The sequence below is a fragment of the Symphodus melops genome (genome assembly GCF_947650265.1).
Source record: "Symphodus melops genome assembly, chromosome: 5".
Taxonomy (NCBI): Eukaryota; Metazoa; Chordata; class Actinopteri; order Labriformes; family Labridae; genus Symphodus; species Symphodus melops.
In genome coordinates this window covers 7,314,707-7,337,421 of record NC_136695.1, presented here as the reverse complement: position 1 = coordinate 7,337,421, position 22,715 = coordinate 7,314,707, and the positions used below count along the sequence as shown (strand labels likewise).

General features: G+C 38.8%; 1 protein-coding gene across 4 annotated transcripts in view; it reads left to right on the top strand.

The window, feature by feature from the left end:
- The window catches only part of vps13b (vacuolar protein sorting 13 homolog B), a 265,939-nt gene that overhangs the window by 1,102 nt on the left and 242,122 nt on the right, over positions 1-22,715 (top strand). For all 4 annotated transcript variants that reach the window (XM_079344752.1, XM_079344753.1, XM_079344751.1 and 1 more), the window contains 5 exons: positions 64-222; positions 1,923-2,066; positions 15,219-15,336; positions 20,584-20,751; positions 22,342-22,523. In XM_079344752.1, the coding sequence (XP_079200878.1) occupies positions 76-222; positions 1,923-2,066; positions 15,219-15,336; positions 20,584-20,751; positions 22,342-22,523 (759 nt within the window). In that variant the 5' untranslated portion in view covers positions 64-75. The remainder of the gene's footprint in view (positions 1-63; positions 223-1,922; positions 2,067-15,218; positions 15,337-20,583; positions 20,752-22,341; positions 22,524-22,715) is intronic.

The window sequence follows — 22,715 nt, the reverse complement described above, 5'->3', positions numbered from 1 at the left end:
TGATAACAAACAAGAAATTATGAATAACATAACATTTTTGTTCAATTCTTGATGTGTATCTAGGACAGGGACAAAATGTTGGAGTCGTATGTCACACCGCTCCTGATGAGCTATGTGAACAAGTATATCAAGAATCTGAAGCCCTCCGATCTGCAGCTGTCTCTTTGGGGTGGAGATGTGGTGCTCAGCAAGTTGGACCTGAAATTGGATGTGCTTGAACAGGTACTATATGTTGAATGTGTCCTATGCTTTCATTAAACTTTATATACGGGTGGCTGTGGCTCAGTTGGTAGAGTCAGTCGTCTCTGGAAGGTTGGGGGTTAGATTCCCAGCCCCTGCAACAACATGTCCGATGTGTCCTTGTCCTTCGTTGGCGGCGTACGAATCTGTATGACTGGATTAGTTTCTTTCGATGGTCACTTTACATAACCACCTCTGCCATCAGTGTGTGGATGTGATGTGATCTAAAAGCGTTCTGAGAAGTCAGAAGACTGGAAGTGCTATACAAACTGAATTCCATTTATATACAAGACCGAGAATGATTGGGTGACGAGTTGTGTTTAATCACTTATTTTCACATATTTAGTAATTACATGCAGTAAAGTGATGCTGTAGTTACAAGTCACTGCTCAGTGCTGCTATTGGTAGAAATATAATATCCTATACATGCACACTTTGCCGGGGACACACACGTTCTTACCAATGTATCTAAAGAGATGTCCATATCAGTGGAAACTGTTTAAAGAAATCACTTTTTTTTAAATTTTTTTTACAACAAACATATCTGAGTTATGTTTGTTCACAAACTTTTAACAGAATTTCTTGTTAATGCATTTTTGCTCACCTTTTTTCATAAAAAAAGATCTTAAATGCAAAAAGACTCTTCGGTTTTTATTGGCAGCCATCAAAGTTAGTGTTTTAAATAAACCATTTTAAGATGTACATGTGTTTATGATGACACATTTTACTACATTTTCTTTTAAAACTGAACACTTGAACATTCACTCTGGTTTCCTGTTGTCATGCCCCTCGGTGAGGGCTGCAGGTCAAGAAACTGACGCCACATTAAAGTAGGCTGCACCGGCCAATGGGGACAGGCTAGCTACAGCAGCTAAATTTAGGTTTCCATAATGTGGAGACACGTTTGCAAATCACATTTCCAAATCACTTAGCCCCACCTCTATCACTAATTATAAACTAGATTAATAATAACATGTTCAACTATCTCTTTGGGTTGCGGAGAAGAAGCTAAGCATTTGACACTGCAGGAAATCCTTTTTCAGCGTGGTGCTGATTTTACTTCATTGTATGTTCTGCTGGGTGGTCTAAATTCACAAATCATGTCATACCTTTTCAGTTTAGCATGTTTTGTTCAATAAATCAGACTCTACAAAGTGCTGCTTTTTTATCTATCGACTCTCTCTGTAGTCTTTAGTTTGCTACAATAGTTTAATCTAAATCGAGTGTAGAAGTATCAGTAAGTTAAAGTAAATGCTTTAGTTTCTTTCTACCACTGTTATTTAACACTGTAAAAACATATATTTCTCCACATATTTTTGGCTGCTTACAAAAAATTTGGTTTGCAAAATGTTTTGACTTTCCCGATATTGGCAGATAAACAGAACATTAAACCTTTGACCCTGGCATCAACCTTCATAGAAGGCTTGTAAAGCTTGCTTTTAATTGGTCAGGTACAAAAAGATACAGAACAATGATCTGAGGAAATATGTTGTTGCACGAATGCATTGCCAAACAATAACCTATAGTATTCAAATGTTGATTTAAAAAAAGGTTGAAATGATTGCTTAATAAAGGCTCTAAAAGTTATTGAAGCCTCAGCTGTCATTAACTAGATCTAATGTATTTGTATTCTAACTATAGTAACTAATTGTTGTTGTTTTCCTATTAATGCGCATTTACAGGAGCTGAAGCTTCCTTTTACATTCCTGAGTGGTCATATCCATGAGCTACGTATCCATGTACCCTGGACCAAGTTGGGCTCGGAGCCTGTTGTCATCACCATTAACACAATGGAGTGCATTCTCAAACTGAAGGATGGAGCCCAGGTTTGTTTATGACGCACTTGTTTTCCTTGATTCCACTACAGGACAAAATCTACATTTACATTGTTTACTGTTTGCATCAAATACCTATCAATAATTTCTGGCCTTGAGGAGTTTGACTTTGACATTGTTTACTTAAAGTTGGTTTGGTGAAAAGATGTGCACATTTGTCTATAGTGTCAATCCTGACCACATACCCCGATTCAAATTTTTCATCTGTAATTCACCCCATGCAAGTACCATGGTAAGAGGCTTGGTTCTATAAGTTGGTAGAGTTTATTATGGACTATCTCACTTGAGCCTAAAGCTTGTTGTTTCGATAAGTGGCTTTGTCTTTCTAGTTGATGCGTTATTATTCTAACGAGAAGTACATGAAATACATAAACAAGGAAAGAATGACAAAAAATATTCAGGTAACTCATAACTGGCACGGGATTTCACTGGGCTTCATTCAACAACTGTTCTTTAGAAAGGTTTGTTCATTAATTCTACCTCCAAACTTTTAAAGAAGATTCTGAAGATTTTGAAATATATAACTTTTACTCACATGAGCTGTTTTCACAAATTTACTAAGGATAATATCTGGATAATTCCGGGAGGACTGCTCCGGAGATTCTTCCGACCTAGCTGTTTACATATGCACCTCACAACAGGAGTCTATCCCTGACAGATGGGACGGAGGGTGGGGGATTTCCAGAGATAAGATGTAAAAAACAACATGGAAGTAGCGCCACTACACAATGCTATAATGACAATATAGTATAAACAGAAAACATAATTCAGCCGTTTCATTATGTTCACGGAGATCGAGGTGGTTGTGTGCATACGTTCTGTTTACCATGCAGCAGTCACAGTATAGAAAAGTCACTCCTGCTCCTATTGGAGGTGAATTCTCCGGACAACATCCTGCTGCATTCTCACATCAGCCACTCAGATTTTCTGAGGAAAAAATACTAGGGGCAAAAGAAGCTCTGGGTGACGTACGAGCGAAAAATGTGGCTGTTTGCGTTTACATACAGGGTTGTGTGTGGAAACGGTTATACAGTGGGTACAGAAAGTATTCAGACCCCTTTAAATTTTAAACTTTTTTGTTTCATTCCAGCCATTTGCTAAAATCAAAACATTTTTGATTTTAGCAAAAGAGAATTTTTTTCCCCCCCATTTATGTACACTCGGCACCCCATCTTGACAGAAACCCCCCCCCCCCCCCCCCAACAAAAAAATGTAGACATTTTTGCAAATTTATTAAAAAGAAAAAATGAAATATCACATGGTCAGACCCTTTGCTCAGTCTTGAGCAGAAGCACCCTTTTGAGCTGGTACAGCCATGAGTCTTCTTGGGAATGATGCAACAGGTTTTTCACACCTGGATTTGGGGATCCGCTGCCATTCTTACTTGCAGATCCTCTCCAGTTCTTTCTGGTTGGATGGTGAACGTTGGTGGACAGCCATTTTCAGGTCTCTCCAGAGATGCTCAATTGGGTTTAGTTCAGTGCTCTGACTTGGCCAATGAGGAATGGTCACAGAGTTGTTCTGAAGCCACTTCCTTATTTTAGCTGTGTGATTAGAGTCAATGTCTTGTTGGAAGGTGAACCTTCAGCCCAGTCTAGGGTCTTGAGCACTCTGGAAGAGGTTTTCTTTCTGGATATCTCTGTACTTGGTCCATTCATGTTTCCTTCAATTGCAACCAGTCGTCCTGTCCCTGCAGCTGAAAAACACCCCCATAGCATGATGCTGCCACCACCACGTTTTACTGTTGGGATTGTATTGGGCAGGTGATAAGCAGTGCCAGGTTTTCTCCACACATACCGCTTAGAATTTACGCAAAAAAGTTTAATCTTTGTCTCATAAGACCAGAGAATCTTCTTTGTCATAGTCTAGGATTCCTGTGTTTTTTTGGCAAACACTATGCAGGCTTTCATATGTCTTGTACTGAGGAGAGACTTCCGTCGTGCCACTCTGCCATAAAGTCCCAACTGGTGGAGGGCTGCAGTGATAGTTGACTTTGTGGAACTTTCTCCCATCTCCCTACTGCATCTCTGGAGCTCAGCCATGGTGATCTTTGGGTTCTTCGTTACCCCCTCTCACCAAGGCTCTTCTCCCATGATTGCTCAGTTTGGCTGGACGGCCAGGTCTAGGAAGAGTTCTGGTCATCCCAAACTTCTTCCATTTAAGGATTATGGAGGCCACTGTGCTCTTAGGAGCCTTGCCACAATTCTGTCTCTGAGCTCCTTGGGCAGTTCATTCAGCCTTATGATTCTCATTAGCTCTGGCATGCACTGTGAGCTGTAAGGTCTTATATATGTGTGAGCAGAACCATCTCAAGGCGCATCAGAAGAAATTGACAGCTTGTGAGTTAAGTGTCACAGCAAAGGGAACGAATACTTATGACCATGTGACATGTGATATTTATGGCGTTATATTTCAGTTTTTCTTTTTTTATATATATTTTTTCTTTCAAAATGGGGTGCAGAGTGTACATTAATGAGAAATAAAATTAACTTTTTTGATTTTAGCAAATGGCTGTAATGAAGAGTACGACTTTGACTACCATTGGCCGGTGCAGTTTAAAGGGGTCTGAATAATTTCCGTACCCACTATATATTCATTATGTTTATGGCATCCCATGCATCTTTTTTTGTGTTCCATGTGTAAACACTACTCACACTGCTGAATACAACTGTTTGCTGCTGACCTCCTGCAGCAGTACTTCCACTTCAACTTGAGAAAACAAGGAGATAAGAACACAGCTGCGAACAATTTAGCCATTTAAGAGCACGTTGGTGACTCTAACGAAGTGTCTTCTTTGAAAGAACAACCTAAGAAAAATGTTACGAAAATGAGTTTCATATTCTTGTTTCTTATTCTTCATATTCTAGTTCTTTGTCTTTTGCATTATATTCAATACAAATAATCTTGTTCCACATGCCAGTCCAAGCCTCTTCATCATACCTTTTGGAGTTCTTGATGTCATTATTAGTGTGAAGAGGAAAAGAACATGAAACGTGAGGTTAAATCAGGTACTTTAACTTTTAAGTGAAATGTTCAAGGAGATAATTACATTATACATCAAACCATTATGGTGTTTTTGTTTACAACAAAACATTACAGGGCACTTTCAGAGAAGCAACAAGGAGATTTTGAATTTCTAAATTATTTGGAGGAAATATCACTTTATGGACATGATTAGATTTAACCCTAAATATTTATTGATATTGTTGTATTTACGTTAATAACTCATACACATTTATTTTTGAAGTGTGGTATTTTTAAGCCTTTAGTCTTGGACTTTTGCAGAAGAGTATGGCCATGTCTTTGCCACCCATGCTTTATATACATTGAAAGGGAAGCTTGTTGCTGGCCCTTTCTGGGGAGATTGAAGTTTCAAGGCCATATGCCCCAGAAGAAACAGATTTCAAAGGAAGTCAACTACAGCTAATTATATAGACTGCGGCAAAAAGATTTGTAACACATGAGCTTGAGTTGCTCAGAGCTGACGGCATATACTACACAGACAGCTACTGCTCATGTGATCATGTTTCAAGTTTGATGCAACTTTAAACTTGTTTTTAGTCTTGAAACAACTTTTGGGTTCAGATAAAAAAAAAAAAACGTTCAGGGAATTGCAAATTAAAAAACCCCCCCACACATGAGACATTATTTGGTGCAAAGACTGAGTTACAGCTGAAGTCTTGCATCTGGAATTTGAATAAGCAGTAACCCTGTCATATTTCTGAGTGGCTGACAGAGGGATGATTACTGTGTTCTTATTCAAGAAATGCTGGAGAATTGTTTCATTTGGTAATTCTTACTGTCATTTTTTACACTTAAAACATATATCACAGCAATTATTGCCAGCTCTGGTGAAATTTGTCCCACTTTGCTCATCCATGAGAGAATTTTCCTTTATTTAAAGCGTCTGCTGTCCAAAAAATGTACATGTCAGGTCCAAAAGCAGCATAAGTGAGATTTTAGAACTTATGTTCTGTTGGGAGTTTGGTAAAGAGTGTTCAAACATGGTCTTTAATAGTTCTCCCTTTAAGTGTTTGACTAATTTGGGTATTGGCCAACAGGATTTTAAACCAGCCGTAATAATATGTGTACATGGAAACTTTTACATTAAATTTTGTTTCTTTTGTCTGGTTGAGGCAGGAACTTTGCAGTGGGCCTTGCACGGTCAAAGTGAGGAAATGATGAATGATATCATTAATACAGTTTGTTTTTCAAAATGGCTGTTAAAGCCTGAGTGCTGGCCTCTTGCACATCCGTACGACTTTGAAGTTCATTAAAGGTGGTGTAATTTGACCAGAATTAATGGTCCTACTTAGTGTTGTTTTTTTTCCCTTGAGAGGAACTGGGTAACATTAGGAATATTCAGATTGCAGAACAGAACCCATCTGTAAAAAACAGCTGACAATTATAGTTTCCACCTAATTTAGAAATGTGGGCATTTAGCAGCAGTTGAAGATTGTAGCTCCTGCTGACAGTGTAATTGCTGAAAATAAGCTGTAATGAGGGTGAGAGTGCTGAAGTGCTGTTGTTGGAAAAAAGTTGTACTTGTTTTTTATTTCAAATTAAAAACCGGAAGTCATCGACAAACTACATTAGGGTTTCATGTGTGATGATTGTGTCCTTAAATCACATCATGACAAACAGGGAGTTCAAAATACTATTGATTATGTTTAAAGACTTGCATGAAGAGTAGACCTTATACATGCTATTATTTAATAGCTATTTTTTTATTGACAAAACTTAACTGAATGGGCCTACACACTTTTTCTTACCAAAGTCCTTGTCATACACTAACCAGCATGTCTTTTATCATTTTGATTTACTGGTATATGTGTGCAGATCTAATTTTGACGATAGGAACTTAATGAGCATTAAAGCAGTTTAACTCAGCTGTATGTATGGACATCTGCAATGATGTTTAACAGAGCTGCAATAATCTTCTCTGCTCTTCAAGAGTGAAACCATAAAATATCTAAACCTTTAATTTGATGTGTCACAGAGACACCCTCTGGCAACAGGAAGTTACTGCCTCTTTATTAACTGTTATGATTCCCATCATGTTTGTAAGATGTCACTAAAATTTGATTAGGCTAAAAGACCAGAGCCATGCTTCACTGTTAAACCAAGAAGTCTAAATCTAACTATTTTGCCTGTGCAAGCATTGTTTGCAATAAAAATGGAGAGGCTTTAAATACAGTAACAACACTTGGTAGACCAGTGCTTCATAAACAATGCAAACTTTTTTTAATGATTCAATAAATGTACAAAAAAACTGATAAAATCCATGGTGGATTGAGTGGAAAACTAGGGCTAGGGAGAGTGGTGAGTGACATACGGGAAAAGAGCCACAGATTGGATTTTAACTGGGGCTGCCCACTATTAGGACTACAGACTCTTTACATGTACATTCCTACGGTGTGTACCCACATATCATTTTCTAGAACAATGAGCTGCGCTTTACGGAAGCAGAATCAATTTGTGCTAGCAGAACAAACGAACAAAGCTAAAATAACATTTCTGTTCTGCGAGAGAAACACATAAAATTTGTAATGACATTAATATCAAATATAGATGAGAATATTTATATTTAAATTAACCAGATTATTCTATTGCTCCAACAAAGCCTTTACTGCATATCAGCCAGTGCTACACAACATACAACTTTGCATTGTAGGTTGTTGAATTTTGGATTTCTGGCAGGATGATGTTACACCAGCTCCTCAGACAGTCTTCAGACACAGGAAAGCAGTCAGTGGATACATTTAGGATCAGTGGCTTCCTGCATCAATGACTCAAGTCCCAGGATCCTGCCAACCCTGTGTTAAATCTCTGCTCTGAGGCCATTCGGAAAACAGAATTCCCCCAATATAGTGTATTACTTGCTCATTGCTCCTGGTGATATTTCAGTCTTTGACTCAATAACTTGGCAGTTAATACTAATGTCTTCTTTTTCGAGCTCCAAATTGACAAAAACTCCAGGAAGATATTGTGTTTCAAAAGGCACACCATTACCTTATTTACTTTGTGAAATGTGGATATGGAAGAGATTAAATTGAATTAAGAAAGATGAGTACAACATTACGTTAAAGTTTTTGTGTTGTGTATGAAAGTGACAAAACAGGATTTGATTTTATGCAAGTTTTATTTGTGCTCGATTAAATATTTTTTTCTGGTTATGAACTGTAATTGTTCTAACTTCATAGAGGGTTATTTTTGGCTACCTTGGGAACTTTTGAGTATGCAAGACTCGAAACAATTTTGTAAAACATTAATTAATTAAAGTCCTTGTTCGTGTATTATTAGACAAATAATAGACTCTAAGGACTCAATAGTTGTCCTCTCGCTCTTTAAATGTAGTAACCAATTAATACCCTTTTGATTTGGTCCCTTATTACCCTACACTTCAATGTCAGTCTTCTATAACCATCAACTCTTTGATATCAAACTATGCACACTTTTACTACCAAGCTGTTTTTATATATGTACCAAACTATTGGACAAAAAAGTGTTGGACAGTACCAATGGTTTGCTTGAAAATGTTAAATTAATGATAAATGGTTTAAAATAATGTACCGGTTAGTGTTTGGATTAGAAATTAGCAGGTTAGATTTAAAGCTACCTCTGTGCTAGGGAAATCCCCGATGTGTATCTTGTCCAAGTTTTGTGTGTTGCCTTACAAATGTCTGTGTGTGTCTACTTGAAATAGGTCTGTGTGTTTTTTTTTTTTATTGCTAACACATTGCAGTTATTAGCATTAGGGGATAGCTTTGCCAGCGTAAGCAGCATGCCTCACATGCTCAGCTTGGGTTTGTGGTTAGTTGATGGAGACATCTGAAGGACCAGGGCCTCTTAGATCTAAATCAGGAACAATTTTTCCCTCTTTCCCATTCTTTCTTTGTGTCTCATTCTTTTTCCCCCCACTATTCTCATTTGCATCTTTCTTCTTTTTTGAACTATGCTTTTTGTTCTCTAATCATTGATTCTTTGCTTTTTAACACTCTTTTCCTCTGTTAACCCTCCCGTATGTCGTCTTTTTATGTTCTCCAGTAAGATAAGAACAAGATGATTTGGGTCCAATAATAATGAAAGTATAAATCACCAGTGGGAATGTACTATATAAAAATCAATAAGTTACTTGGCCACATTTGAAATGGCTCCAATGAACAGAAAAGGAACACACCATAGATAGATAGATACATAGATGATGGATAGATAGATGGATGGATATGTACTTTATTGATCCCAACCTGGGAAATTGTGGTGTTACAGCAGTAGGACATCAAACGCATCTTCATTACTAATTCTAGTAAGGACTTGTTACTAGCGTGCCTGAATTCGACCTTTCAGTCTTTAAACCTTTAAACATTGTAGTTCTCCCAGTGTTTAGTATTGTCATACAACATGTCTGCTTACTTTCACTGGGAACAAAAACAGCAAACAGTTCTGTATGTATGAATTGTCTGGCTTTGAGAGACAATAGATTTCTGGATAATTGAACAGCCTTTAACCAGAGCACCAGCTGTACTGAAAACACAAATAGGTTTCCTCTAGTTTTACTAATTATTTGCTTATAAGATTCAAAACTGTACTCTTAGCCCCATAGTACAGAAAAACACAACTATTAGTTCAGTACAGGGCAACAACTGCACAGTCTTTTACCAGGCTTTTAGTAAAGATCTGCATACTTCACCAGTCAGTTTTATTCAACGAAACCAGCTGATTAAGATGTTCAGATGAGAAGAGGTTCTTCTGTTTCTTCCTGTGGGTGTGTTTGGTAACTGGACTCCTGTCGAAGATAACTCGTGCTTTTGTTCCTGCTGTGTAACAGTAAAAAGTTGGCAAATGCCCTTGCATCTTTTCCACGTCCCAGTCATACCCTTTTTAATGAACTTGTCATATTGTTGGCCTTTCTAAATAAAGAAAGTAGGCACGTTTGGAAAATTGGCCGAGTGTGGTCGTTCTTCCATTTTTTTTAGGGATAAGTTGTGCTTTATAACACTACTAATATTACAGAGCTTCCAAACAGACCATCCTAAAAGGATTCCAAATGTAAATCTATATTTGAACGTTTAGGAATAAATACATTAGAACATTTGATTAAGATGAAAGTAGCAAGAGTTGGATTTGTATTTCCAGGGACTGCCTTTCCTTCATATAATCAAAGAAATAAAGTTCATCTTGTAGGAAAGATTTGATTTGTATATGCTGTGTCAGAACAGTGCTTCATTAAAAAAAAAAAAAAAAACATTAGACATTAGAAAGTAATCGATATTAATATCATAGCTGCTAAAATCAGAGTCTTAGATTATTGATTGTTTACATATGTTAGAGTGCAGACTGTATTTTGGGACTCGATTTTTCACAGAAGCACTTCATGTTCTAAAATCCCAAAGATATCTTTGTGGTTTTTACTTCTTCCCTTACACTGTTGACTTCAGTTGTTCAAAAAGACTAAGAGTAATACACGAGTGCACTTCTTTAGCAAAATCCATATATGTCAGGTCTGTAATATATCATTTGTGCAGCGCGTGTATTTTAAATGTGGATTACTTTCCCAGTGGTGGATTCAGTTACTTGAGGTGAGATGGAAACAAAGAGAGAGAAACAACATTTTTGTAATGAGCTGTTTTCCTTGAGATAATTATTCAGAATGTCACACAATGTAATATTCATCTGGGTTCATTTCAGGCATTAATCCCTCCAATCAGCCATGGATTCCAGCTGTAAGACTCTGCTGTGTTTTTAGGGTATGGGTCGATTGTGTGTACGACTGTGTGCATGTGCTTATGTGTGGTTCTTTCTGCATTTATGTCTTTAGTGTATAGTACTAGTGAAGTCTGTTTGAATTTGTTTGGACATTGCTGAGTGAAAAAGTAATATAAGGAGTGTTTTCACATTTGTGAATGTTTGAAATGTGAGGAAGGTGTGAGCAATTCTGCATTCACAGCTCCTACTGGCAGCAGTTCTCTCCAGTGTACCACTGTCTTAGGAGAAAATGAAACCCGTCTTTAATCATGGTGTAATGGCTCCCTGCATTTGTTACAGTTTCATTAAAAACTCATTAGCAGCTAATTTTTAGTCGAGCTGATGGATGTGTTCACAGGCCCACAGACGTAAAAGAAAAGGTAATTGGAGTCAAACGCGAAAGCTTTATTCTCTTCAGCTTACATTCCAGTTGGAACGTCATCGTTTGGTCGAGCAGCTTAAGTGTAAAAGAAGTGGCTGCATACCATTTGACATTAATGGAACCATCCCAGACTGTGATGCTATGTGAGCCACTTTTCAAGACTTATTCCTCAATGCCAGCTGGAAACAATGCTTATGAGAACCAGAGTCATCACTATTAGAACAAGTTTCAAAGTTAACTCGCCATTGTTTTAATGATGAGAATATACAGTCTACAAAACTCAAGGGATGAAAGGTTGACAACGACAAACATTAAGGATAAGAGCCATCAGGATAGCTTGAAAAAGATAACACGCATCAGCAGGATAGAAGTAGCTGAAGTAAAGGCACTGCTTCAGCCAGTTCATGGCTCCTCGGGTGATGCGCTTTGCATCCTGGCAAGGGGACTTTGCTTGTCAGAAACATTGTGTTTACATGTGTATATGAGTGAATCTGATGAGAAGGGAGGCCTGTTTAAGACGAGAAGCGATTGGATTTCTTTTATTTATTTACTCACTCCAAAGGCATTCGCCCTTAAAAGTCTGGCATCTAATCTCCAGGCTTGTCTTTTTCTTTTTTGCCAGCATGAGCTCACCAAACCCTGCAGAGGAACAACAGCAATAAAATAGTATGTTTATCTAGCACTGCCCTTCTGCATGCATACAGACTGACTCCTGGTCCCTGACTGAGACAGACATCTGCAGGACACCATAGGTCAGGCCTAGCTTTCCTCTGCCTTTACCCCCTATGGGTGCCGACTTACCCTATGTGTAGGGGGTCCCCCTTTCCTGCCACTCAACCTAGCAGAATCTGTGCTGTTTTTATGTGTTTCTGTTTTTATTTCCAAAGCCTCTCTGGCTGTAGGGCTCTCTCAAAAATATTTGGTCTAAATGCTTTCTTATCTCTGAATCTCCCCCCCCAACATATCGCTTTTCCCTTATTTGTCGTTTCCTTTTTTTGCTACCATCATGTTTGGTCAACCTGACTTGACATGCCTGCAGGGGAAACAACCCCTCCTCTCTTGGTGTTACAGCCCCCCTACTCCCCACCCTGTCCTGTGCCGTAGTGTGGCATAGAAAGGATCAGTTTACCCAACAGCAGCTGAGGCAGGCTTCATTTGTTCCAGGGCTTCCCTCTGAAACGGCATTTCTGGCCTCTTGAGTATAACCCAATGCCCATGGTGACATTGAGCGCTTAATTGCGCAACTTCCAAATTTGGCAGTTTTATTCTTTTGTAGCAGTTTCAGTTGCTGAACTCAATGTGGCCATGGCCTCCAATCAGCAAGGTAAGGTCATATTAAAGTATACATGGGAGCGAATAGACTTAAGTTCGTTTTGTAATGTAGGCTGAGCACCTCTACATGTGAACATGTCTGTTTAGAAACGTATTCATCTAGAAATGGAATTCTCTGTTGTATCATCTCTAAAATATGGAAGTACACAAATGTGGCGTGAATAATGAGCAACAAATTTACAACCTATTATTTAGCAATATTAATTCTTTTGAACCTTGATGAGCTATTTATTATTCCTTCTTTTCTGTTTACCATTTCCCACCACTCACTGATGGGGAAGAAACTGCTTCCACAGTGAAGCTTTACCGCAAAAGCCCTTATTGAAGTAAAGTGTAAATATTTCTTTCTCTCTCGTCACTTTGGCAATTGTATGTTTACTTTGCTGCAATCGGGGATACTTGCTTCTCTGTCAGTGTGTCCACAACTCAAGTAATGCAGTGTGTTTAAAGCTTAATCTGCGTTACGCAACCACACAGTTTGACTGGGGTCTATTGTCGTTAAGTTGTGTCAAAACTAGGAAATGTGTATGATCAGTATGAAGACTTGCCTGTGACTTGCCTGCAAGCTGCTTCAATGGGATCTTACCCGCTCATTGGAGTAATTGTGGTGATGCATGGAGTAGCTTTCTATATTTTGTTTTGACACCTTCGCTGTTTACCTTCGGTGAGATAAGGGCTGAGTGTCCTCTGACACTCAGCCATGCCGATCGCATTTAAATACAAAACACCTGGTTCCTTTCTTTCTTTCTTTCTTTCTTTCTTTCTTTCTTTCTTTCTTTCTTTCTTCATGATTGACTTGAAATATTCAGACCATGAGCTAACTCTCCACCTTTTTTGATGACTTCCCTCTTTCATTTATGCTTGTAATATGTTTGTTTTCTTTTCTTCCATTTCTCATGCATACTCTGTTGCAGGCTTAATGTCAGCTGTCACTTTGAGTGTTACCTTTTTTGCAATTATGCATATTTTAAAGAACAAAACTGCCCTGTTTGTTTTATCTCTATCCATCTTTGTCGTTCTGTTTCTCCCTGTGTCTGACTTTCCCAGCTCATCCCTTCCCAACAGATGGCTGTTCACCATGAGTCTTGTTCTGTTTGAGGTTTCTTTGTGTTAAAAAGGAAATTTTTCCTTGATACTGATGCCAAATGTTGTAAACTACTTGCTCATGGTGGAAAGGCTACGGCCTGGAACAACTCCTTTTGTGAAGTGTCCTTAGATAACCTTTTACTCTGATTTGGTTCTCTGTAAATAAATAATGTTTCACTGATTGAATAATTGACCTAAAAATATTGACAAATATTTTCAATGGACTGTTGAATGACTATAAACAACCCCCCTTATAACTTTGAAACAACACATTTTCCACTTACACTGCAAACACAATGTCCAAGACCCTCCGGAGAAGGTCCAGACCACTTCCTTGGCACGGTTGGAGGTAGGGCTTCAGCATGGTACCAGCAGTAGCACAAGCATGGGAACTCAGCTTGTATGTGCTTTGTAAATAATACAACAGTTCCTCTCGAGAATCATTTTAAACAGCAGCTGTGATACAGAGAGGGAGTGCTTACTCGAATTTTGTGCAGACGACAGGCCCCAAACCCCCCCCCCCCCCCCCCCCCCCCCTTTTTTTTGGGGCCAATTCAACACGTTTAATCGACGTCAGTGAGAGGAATCTCTCTGATTGGCCGTTCGAAGGTTTTATTTATCTGCAGCTCTCGACACAGGTTCGAGAAAGCCCCTTGAGGATGCCACTGTAGTATCCATGCTTTTACCCATTCTCCTTATTGGTCGCCTGCGCCTTCTCTTTTCTCTTTCCACTTTGACCAAGGGCTGACAACGTCAGTGCCATTTTCAACTTTTTAACAGACATTGTTCTCAGACATTGTAGGTTACCTATAATACAAATGATGCGTAGCAGCGGTGTGGAAATGATCTTCTCGTATCATAACAACGACCAACAATGGTTTACAGTGGCCTTGTTGGCGCTTGTTGTCGGCGGTTTTACATGAAGTAAAGATTATTGTGTTATTTTAAATTGGATTGTCAGTAATTGGAATGGCATTATTGATACTGGGTAGTAACTTCATATTTTGTAGTTAACTCAAATAGTTGTGGTGTTACAGTAACACTGTTGATCAGGAGGAAAGGTGTTTGGCTCATTTGAATGACCATCTCTAACTAGATCAAGACAACAAAGGTTAAGATGGTCATATTGTTCCCCAGAACTTGAGCTAACATGATTTGATTGGTAATCAATCTTTTCAAAGCTGTCAGAGATGTCTACTGGCCTGTAAATCCATATCTTAAGCTCCACAAAGTAGTAGGAAAGAAATGAGGGATTCTACTGCAGTTTGGCTTGGATTATTTTTGGCTCGGACCCCCTCGGACCCCCGTCCGCTAAAGGTTATCTCATTTTGTGTTTTGGTTAACCTTACCACCTTAGTTCATAAGCAGGAAAACAAAGAATTATCTTAACACAATAAAACAACCCAATTTTGTTTTTTAATAAAACAAAACAAAACATAACTTCTTTTTGATCTGGATAAGTAATTAGTTTTATTTTGATCTATTTTTAATTAAATAACTGTGATCTAGTTCAAGTGCACAAATTCCCTTTGCTTGGACAAAACTTGTCAATATCAACACTACCTTTCCTCACCAGTGTTTGTTTGTTTTTTCATCAGGATGACCACGAGAGTGGCTCCAGCTCCACCAGTCGCAGTGTCTCCGACAGCTCCAAGGCTGTGGCCAAGCCCCGCCGCCTCCAGCAGGCTGCCCCCAGTGACCCCGACCTGCCCCCAGGTGAGTGATGGTTGTGGGGCCAGTGAGGCTATTCCACCTCCCCTGTAAGCGAAAGACCACCAGAGCAGGTGTGGAGGCCTCAGTGGGGTGGGGTGGGGTGGGGGGGGAGTACATGGTTGTAGAGTGAGACTGAGGCAATGACTTAAAGAAGAAAGCGAGTCCTTTTTATTCTGCCATTCTTAGAACGTTGAAGATACAAATTCATTGGATTTAAACTACTGGCTTGTAAGTATAGCCAAAAGTCTGCAGAGGTTACTGTCATACTAATAAGAAGATGATACTTGTTTACGTTATTAGAAATATTCTTTTTGGGAAAAGCCGTGCAGCATTGCTGTAAATCAGCCGGACAGAGTGTGGGGGATGTACCAGCGATAAATCACATCATGATGGTTCTTATCAACAAGGCCACTTGACCACATGCCTCCTACAGAGTCCTTGGATTCCACGTCTGCCGTATTCCAACTCTTTACTGCAGCTCACAAAAACATCTTGTTCAAATGGTGTCAGAACACTTCCCTTTCAATTGGAAACTCTCTCTTACCGATAAAGACACTAAGTAAACTCTTACTCAGAGAGAGAGACAGTTTCTCTTTTCTTTAATGTATTATTGATTGCAAAACCTTTGTAATTTATTTCTAGTCCTAACAGGTTGCAAAGGTATGTACTGTAACGACCTATCAGACTGTTAAAAAAAAATCCCCGGAATAAATGAAAATGTCTTTGTGTCATTGAAAAGATTCAGAGAGAAGACGAGGTTTAAGTGGAGACTAAAATCATCAAGATATGGGTTTAAGGGAAACAAAAAGAATATCAAAAGACAAAAGACAGGTGGAGGTCTTCAGCTTTAGGTCACATTCTTACACCTAACAATGAGGTTCTCTCCTCGAGTGCTAGTATGCATGAATGTATGAACCCACATTTCTTGCTAGTTGTATCTGGGGAGGATCCATTTCCAGGCCTGACGTTATGAGATCATATCTCTCCCCAGCTGTTAAAGCAGGGTGCCTCACACCCCAGCATCTCCCTCCGGGCCTGCCTCCAACAGATCCTAGGTGTGTGTGATTGTGTAAATCTGTGTGTGTCTGTGTCAATGTGAGTATATGCCTGTGTGTGAGTTTGTCTTTTAGTATAGATGTGTGCAAATCACTGTTCCAGAAGTGCACTGGAGTTTTAACCAACCACAGACTGTAGAGACAAGTCTGAGGTCGAAGGTCCCAGCACCTCAATAACAGTGAGGAAACAGATGAAGAGTGTAATTCCAACCTTCCTAATTAAAAGGTAGAGGTGAAAAGTTAGATGAAATAAAACTAACCTGCTATGACTCAGGCAGAGGATGTTTTCCTAAGAATAAGATACAAAGCAAACCTATCAGGGGTCTTAAATGCACTTAAAGGGTGATTTTTCTTAAACGGAGGTGACAGCACAGCATTCTATGGATAACACTCATCAGTACCTTATGTTGGACTTGTTATAGTCCAATAGTGTTGATCCAAAGTACCTACTGTTGTTTATACAGATACTGTGTAATTAATTAGAGCTGCTTTTATGGATCTGTTAACAAGGTGTGTCAGATGTGAAAAATACATTAGGCACTCTTAAAACTCAGTGAATACTGGTTGCTGAGCAAGTAGTAGTAACCATTGAGCAAAAAAAACAAAAAAAATATCAAATAGATGCCACAAATTTAGTTGATGATTCATGCTGGGTTTCAAATTAGTTTTTTATTTCTTTTTTTTTTTGATGGTTAACCACAGCTCTGCTACAGTGTGGCTGGTTTAACTCAAAACGGCATCTTCAACAAAAATGCTGGTTCTAAAAAAATGTCTGATCTTCCTGTGGTTGAAAAAATTGGTGTTTATTCATAAGCTACAGGATTGGTAGCCACACAAAGACCAAAGACCAGGGGCTTTAACCTTGGGTGAGACTGTGGGTGATTATATTTCCTGCTGTTTGTGGGGGACCAGTAGTCACCATTTGTGAGAACCAGATCTCTCTGCTCTCCTATACACAGACTTTATTAACTCTATAATGTGATGTTCTTTATACAAATGTTATTAGATATCAGCACTAAGTCTTGATTAACATCTAGATTAAGCCTGCTACCTCTGATATGATTGGTTAAGCTTCATACCACTCTAAATTCTCTAGGTTCTGCCACATCCAAAATGTTGATCTGTGTAGAGAAATTACCAATGTTTTATGACAGCCTCTTCTTCTTTTGAGTACAGTTGGTGTTGCCATTTTGCAAATCCAATTTTGCTTATGATTCAATATGATGCAATACAATACTATACTGACCAAGTTAGGGACAAGGAAGTTAGCAATAGTAATATAGTCTTTATCCATCAGGCCATTGCTCTGTACTGGAACTGTTTTCAATTGCATTGTCGCCAGTAAATGCATACATTGAAATCCAAAATATGACACAATAAGATACGATACACTTTATTTACCCAGAAGACTCCATCCAGTTGCATCATTAAATGTAAGCAACCTGTACAGCTTAAATAAAAAAAAAGACCTGATTTCAGTCCTCAGGGTTTGTACTTATCCAAATGAAAATACTTGGACCAATTTAATTTGGAAATTTTGAGATTGCAAGCTGTCTGAAAGAAATTATTGTTGTTTCCTGCCCTGTGACAGAAACACACAATGTGCATTATGACATGAATCAATGCAACATTTAACCTATACATATGCTTAATTGTAAGTGCATGCACTTTGATTCATTTGAGTACGCTTGTGTTTCTTTCAGGGTCCAAAGAACTGTGTATGCATGCATGGTTGAGTTTGTATGGGTATGATTTAAGTAGATTGAGATTTGCATGGACAGGCACACTCCTGACATAAATCTCTGGTCCAGTGTTTCCCCTGTCCTGGTACTGGGGCCTATGCTCAGAAAATAAATACATCACCTGTTCTGGTATTAGCTGGGAAATGCTATTTATGGATAAAGAATATCCCATACTGGTAAGGTTGGCCCTTTCTCCAACTGGAGCTTTCTTCTGTTCTGATGACTGCTGTACTTTTCTCCAGTTGGAGCTTAGCCAAGAATGGCCAACATAATCAAATGGCTTACAATAATGGTGATAGTTACCCTGTAGGAGAGTGCTCTCATATTGACATTTAACGCTTCTATGATGCATTCACAACTCTACATTAATGAAGCGACAGAATATAATTCATTATTGCATACTTGCGTTGCTTCTATATTTTCCAGCCATCACTGCCTATACTTTATTTATTTTATTGTACAATTTAAAGACATTTATTTTGACATAGATTTCTTTTTTTTTCTTTTTTTTTAAAGATTTGTTTTTGGCCTTTTGCCTTTAATGATAGTGAAGGAAGGTGGATAGAGTCGGAAACGGGGAGAGAGAGCGGGGAGAGACATGCGGGAAATGGGCCACAGGCCGGACGCGAACCCGGGCCGCCCGCGAACCCGGGCCGCCAGCGCGAGGAGCAAAGCCTCGCTACATGGGGCGCGCGCGCTGCCGCTGCGCCACCGGCGCCCCAACATAGATTTCTAAAGATCTTTCTAACTAACAAAAAGGGACTGAAGTTTTATCTGACTGGTTGTCTTAATCGATGAAAAAGACGCCATTGTGTGAGGATATAGAAAATTGAGGATCTAATCCATTATGATGCATCGTGATATTGAATCCATTGAAATTAAATCAAATGACTGGATAATCATAATCAAATTGAGAGACCTGGTTTTCAACTGGCAAGACTCATTACAAGTCATACTTTCCATTTAGAGCACAAATACTGAGAATGGACAGTATAGTGTTTCTTTCCTGTATTGCACAGAAGAGACTACTTGGCCTGTTCTGATTTCGCATAAAGGAGCTGGTTTTTCCAGTTATTTTATGGTTGAACAGTTTTAAGTAGGCTCCTTCCCTGTGGGCTGCAGCACAGGTGCTGGCTGTGTCAATTGTTTACAGAAGTTAAGAGCAGTGTGATGGCTCGCAGAAAGGCGGAATGTGGCCCTGGACTTGGTGCAAAGCAAGGAGAAGTATAACAACTATATGAAAGTGCAGGAGGGGAGGAGAGACACCCTGACATGAGTAAATTAGATCCAGAGAGGAAAATAGCAGGGGGTAAAGTGCTGGTTTTACGGCCCAGGCTGCAGGTGCGACAGCAGCTTTCCAACTGACCCCAGAACCACAGGCACACACGTATATGCATACACAGCAACATTCATGCATGCAGGAAAGCAGCTAGGCACACACTTCAACTTGGACTAGCACACACAGCAATGCAAAATCTTGCACGAATGTCACGAACACACATTGTGTTTATGAGTTGAGTTTATATTATGTCATCCTCTCTTCCTGGCACTCTATTTTGTCAGGCAACAAACTCGCAAGACTATAGTCAATTAGATTATTTTAATACCAAGTCTGGTCTGTGTAGTAGGCAGTATAATAATTAATTTCTATAAATAGTTTCATCAACCGCACCATTTGGTTCTGTTATGCCCTGGCTTAGATATGTCGTTTCTGGAAGGTAAGTGTTTAGTTTGGAAAATAAGGAAAATGCCTTAAAGGTTTATATATTCTTTTTTATTTAGTGATTATTTTTAACCGTACATAAGAGGAATGAATAATGTCATCAGTACTTTGGTTAGGAAGATATACTGCTGTATGTTTTTATTTTCTTATGCACACAACTCCCCTGTGTGTAATATTTATATTTCTCTTCCGAGTTGTTGGCTCAGGACCTAAACATGCATGTTTTTCTCTGCTTCTGTTTCTGGGCGAAACAGATCATGCTTTCTTCGTATTCAATAAAAATACAAAGTCCTTAGTGATTTAACAAGCTTTTAAGAATATTTCCAAGGCAGTATCTGCACAGTTTGTAGTTAAACAGTGTTATGCCTTTGGGAGGAGCACATCCGAGATAAATTTAATGAACATGAAGCCCTGCTAAAGCAAGAGGAGAAGAGCAATTGATTTCTCATAAATATGTACTGTAGCTCTTTTCACTGTACTTGGCAACAAATAATATATCAGGAGCCAATCTTTTTGAAACCCTGGGAGATGGAGGGGTTAGCGGTCTGACCCTATACACTATGGGGTGTGGTTTTACTCTTTCACAGTGCCTCTCAATCCTAAATGAATGTGTCATGCTAAATGATATCTGGCTATGTCTTCTTTGTGATGAGGTATTCTTTCAGTACACGCTTTTCATTTGTGATTATTTCATCATTTTAACATGTTTGTTGTCTGTTTGTGTTTGTAGGTTATGTGCAGAGCCTGATCAGGCGTGTGGTAAACAACGTGAACATTGTTGTGAACAACCTGATCCTGAAATATGTGGAGGATGACATTGTGCTGTCGGTCAACATTACCTCAGCAGAGTGTTACACTGTGGACGATGTATGGGAGAGGGCCTTCATGGACATCACTGGTGAGCAATGGCTGCTTACATTCCTTGGTAGTGGGATTAACTAGTTAATCCATTGAGACACAAACATATATATTACAGTAAGTGTTTAATTTTTTCAGTTCAAACTAAGGTAAAATAAACAAATCAGACAAGTTTAAACAGGGCTTTAGTGTAAATGTACAACGTCAGCTGCCAGAGTACTCTCTTGTTCACGCTTTTGAAAAACTCCCCACTCTGTTTGGAAGCGTTGTGGTCCAATGCAGAGGGGCCTTGACATAGAAAAGAGCTCACATTTAATAATAGAACAGGTAAAGGAAAAGGTTGGAGATTTCAAGCATTAGCATACTTATTGCTAATTATGTTGGTCGCATGTAACGCAGAGGGCTCTACAGAAACAAAAATTAGTAGCAACTTTGTCAACATTTACACCAGACAATCAATGAACAAGCCCAAAACATATTTTATGAATAAACAATACGTGACAAACTGGGGAGATCCTATCATATGTGTGAAGAAAAAACACAGGAGAAAGGATAAACATCGGACAATTCAGTCATAAAATGCAATAGAAGAAATAATTAAGATGATAAAATGGTAATAGATGACCAAGAACAAGACAATAGACAAAGGGAAATCCTGAGTTAAATGTAGAATAAATAACAACAAAATAATTGACTGATGTTTTCTCAGAAAATGTGTTTTTTCCCACCAAATCTGGTTAATTTTTCCGTAAAGATGAAGTTATGGAATTCCTCTTATCCCCTGCGCATAAACTGCAACTATTTTGTAATTCAATTTTAATTTTGCAGCTCCGACAATCACAAACAGATCAGAATGGAGACACTAAACGTTCATATGAAAATATAATTCAAAGCCATAAAAAGCTATTTGTAATTTCTCATCTTAAAAACACAACTCAAACGCTCCGGTGCTTTTTTAGTCTCTGCTGAAGAATGAAGGATTCAGTAAAAAATAATAATCATTAACTTAGCGGATTGTAATGTAAAATCATGATTCTGATTGGTCAGTGGGTGGAGATTTTCACAGGTTCATCTCTTATCTCCAACATCACCTTCTCCGCAGCAGGTTAGGTGTGCAGCGTAAATTACCGTGGTGATATACCCAGGTAAGAATGACCCTCGTAGGATTGAAAGTCACCTTGCTAAACCCAAATCCTGCTTCGTAGTACAGGCCCCTTTTATCAGTTTGTGAGGGGCCATTGAACAGTCACAATTCAGACTTTAGGATGCTTGATCAACCAAATGCAACACCAAACAACACACAAAGCGGCCCAACAAAAATCTCTACTGACTTTGTTGCATCTCTTACAAACATCCCAATAAACAGCAGCTGTGTTTTGCTTGCTTTGTATCAACTCTCTTGATCTCATAGATCAGACGATAAGGAGTTACTGTAAGGGCCAGTTCCTGTCAGTGTTTGTGTTTTCATTTGTCTTTGTTTAAAGATAACTCTCAGTAGGTGCACATTACTCTGTGCTTACATGTCAAATGCATATGAGTTTTATTAGTGCCAATGGGTCAACTTCTTTTGTTTTCAATGCAAAATCTTGGTTGTTATTGTTTTTTTTTTGTTTTTTTTTTCTTTACACAGCCCCAGAGCTGGTCCTCAGGAAAGTGATCAATTTTGCTGACTGCACTGTGTGCTTGGATAAGCGGAATGCCAGTGGCAAGATTGAGTTTTACCAGGACCCGCTGTTGTACAAATGCTCGTTCAGAACACGCCTCCATTTTACCTACGACAACATTAATTCAAAGATTCCATCCGTCATCAAAGTAAGCAGCACCATATCTGAGCAATCGCCTTTTTTCAAAGCATACTTTTTTTCTATTGGTTTGTCTCATGTCATTATGCTATTATAACAATATCTGTGTTTTTAAATTTGTTAAAGAAGCTTACATTTTTGATGTGGTTCCCACCAACACAAGTGGTTCGGCCTGTATTACATTTTAAAACCAAGCAGATTG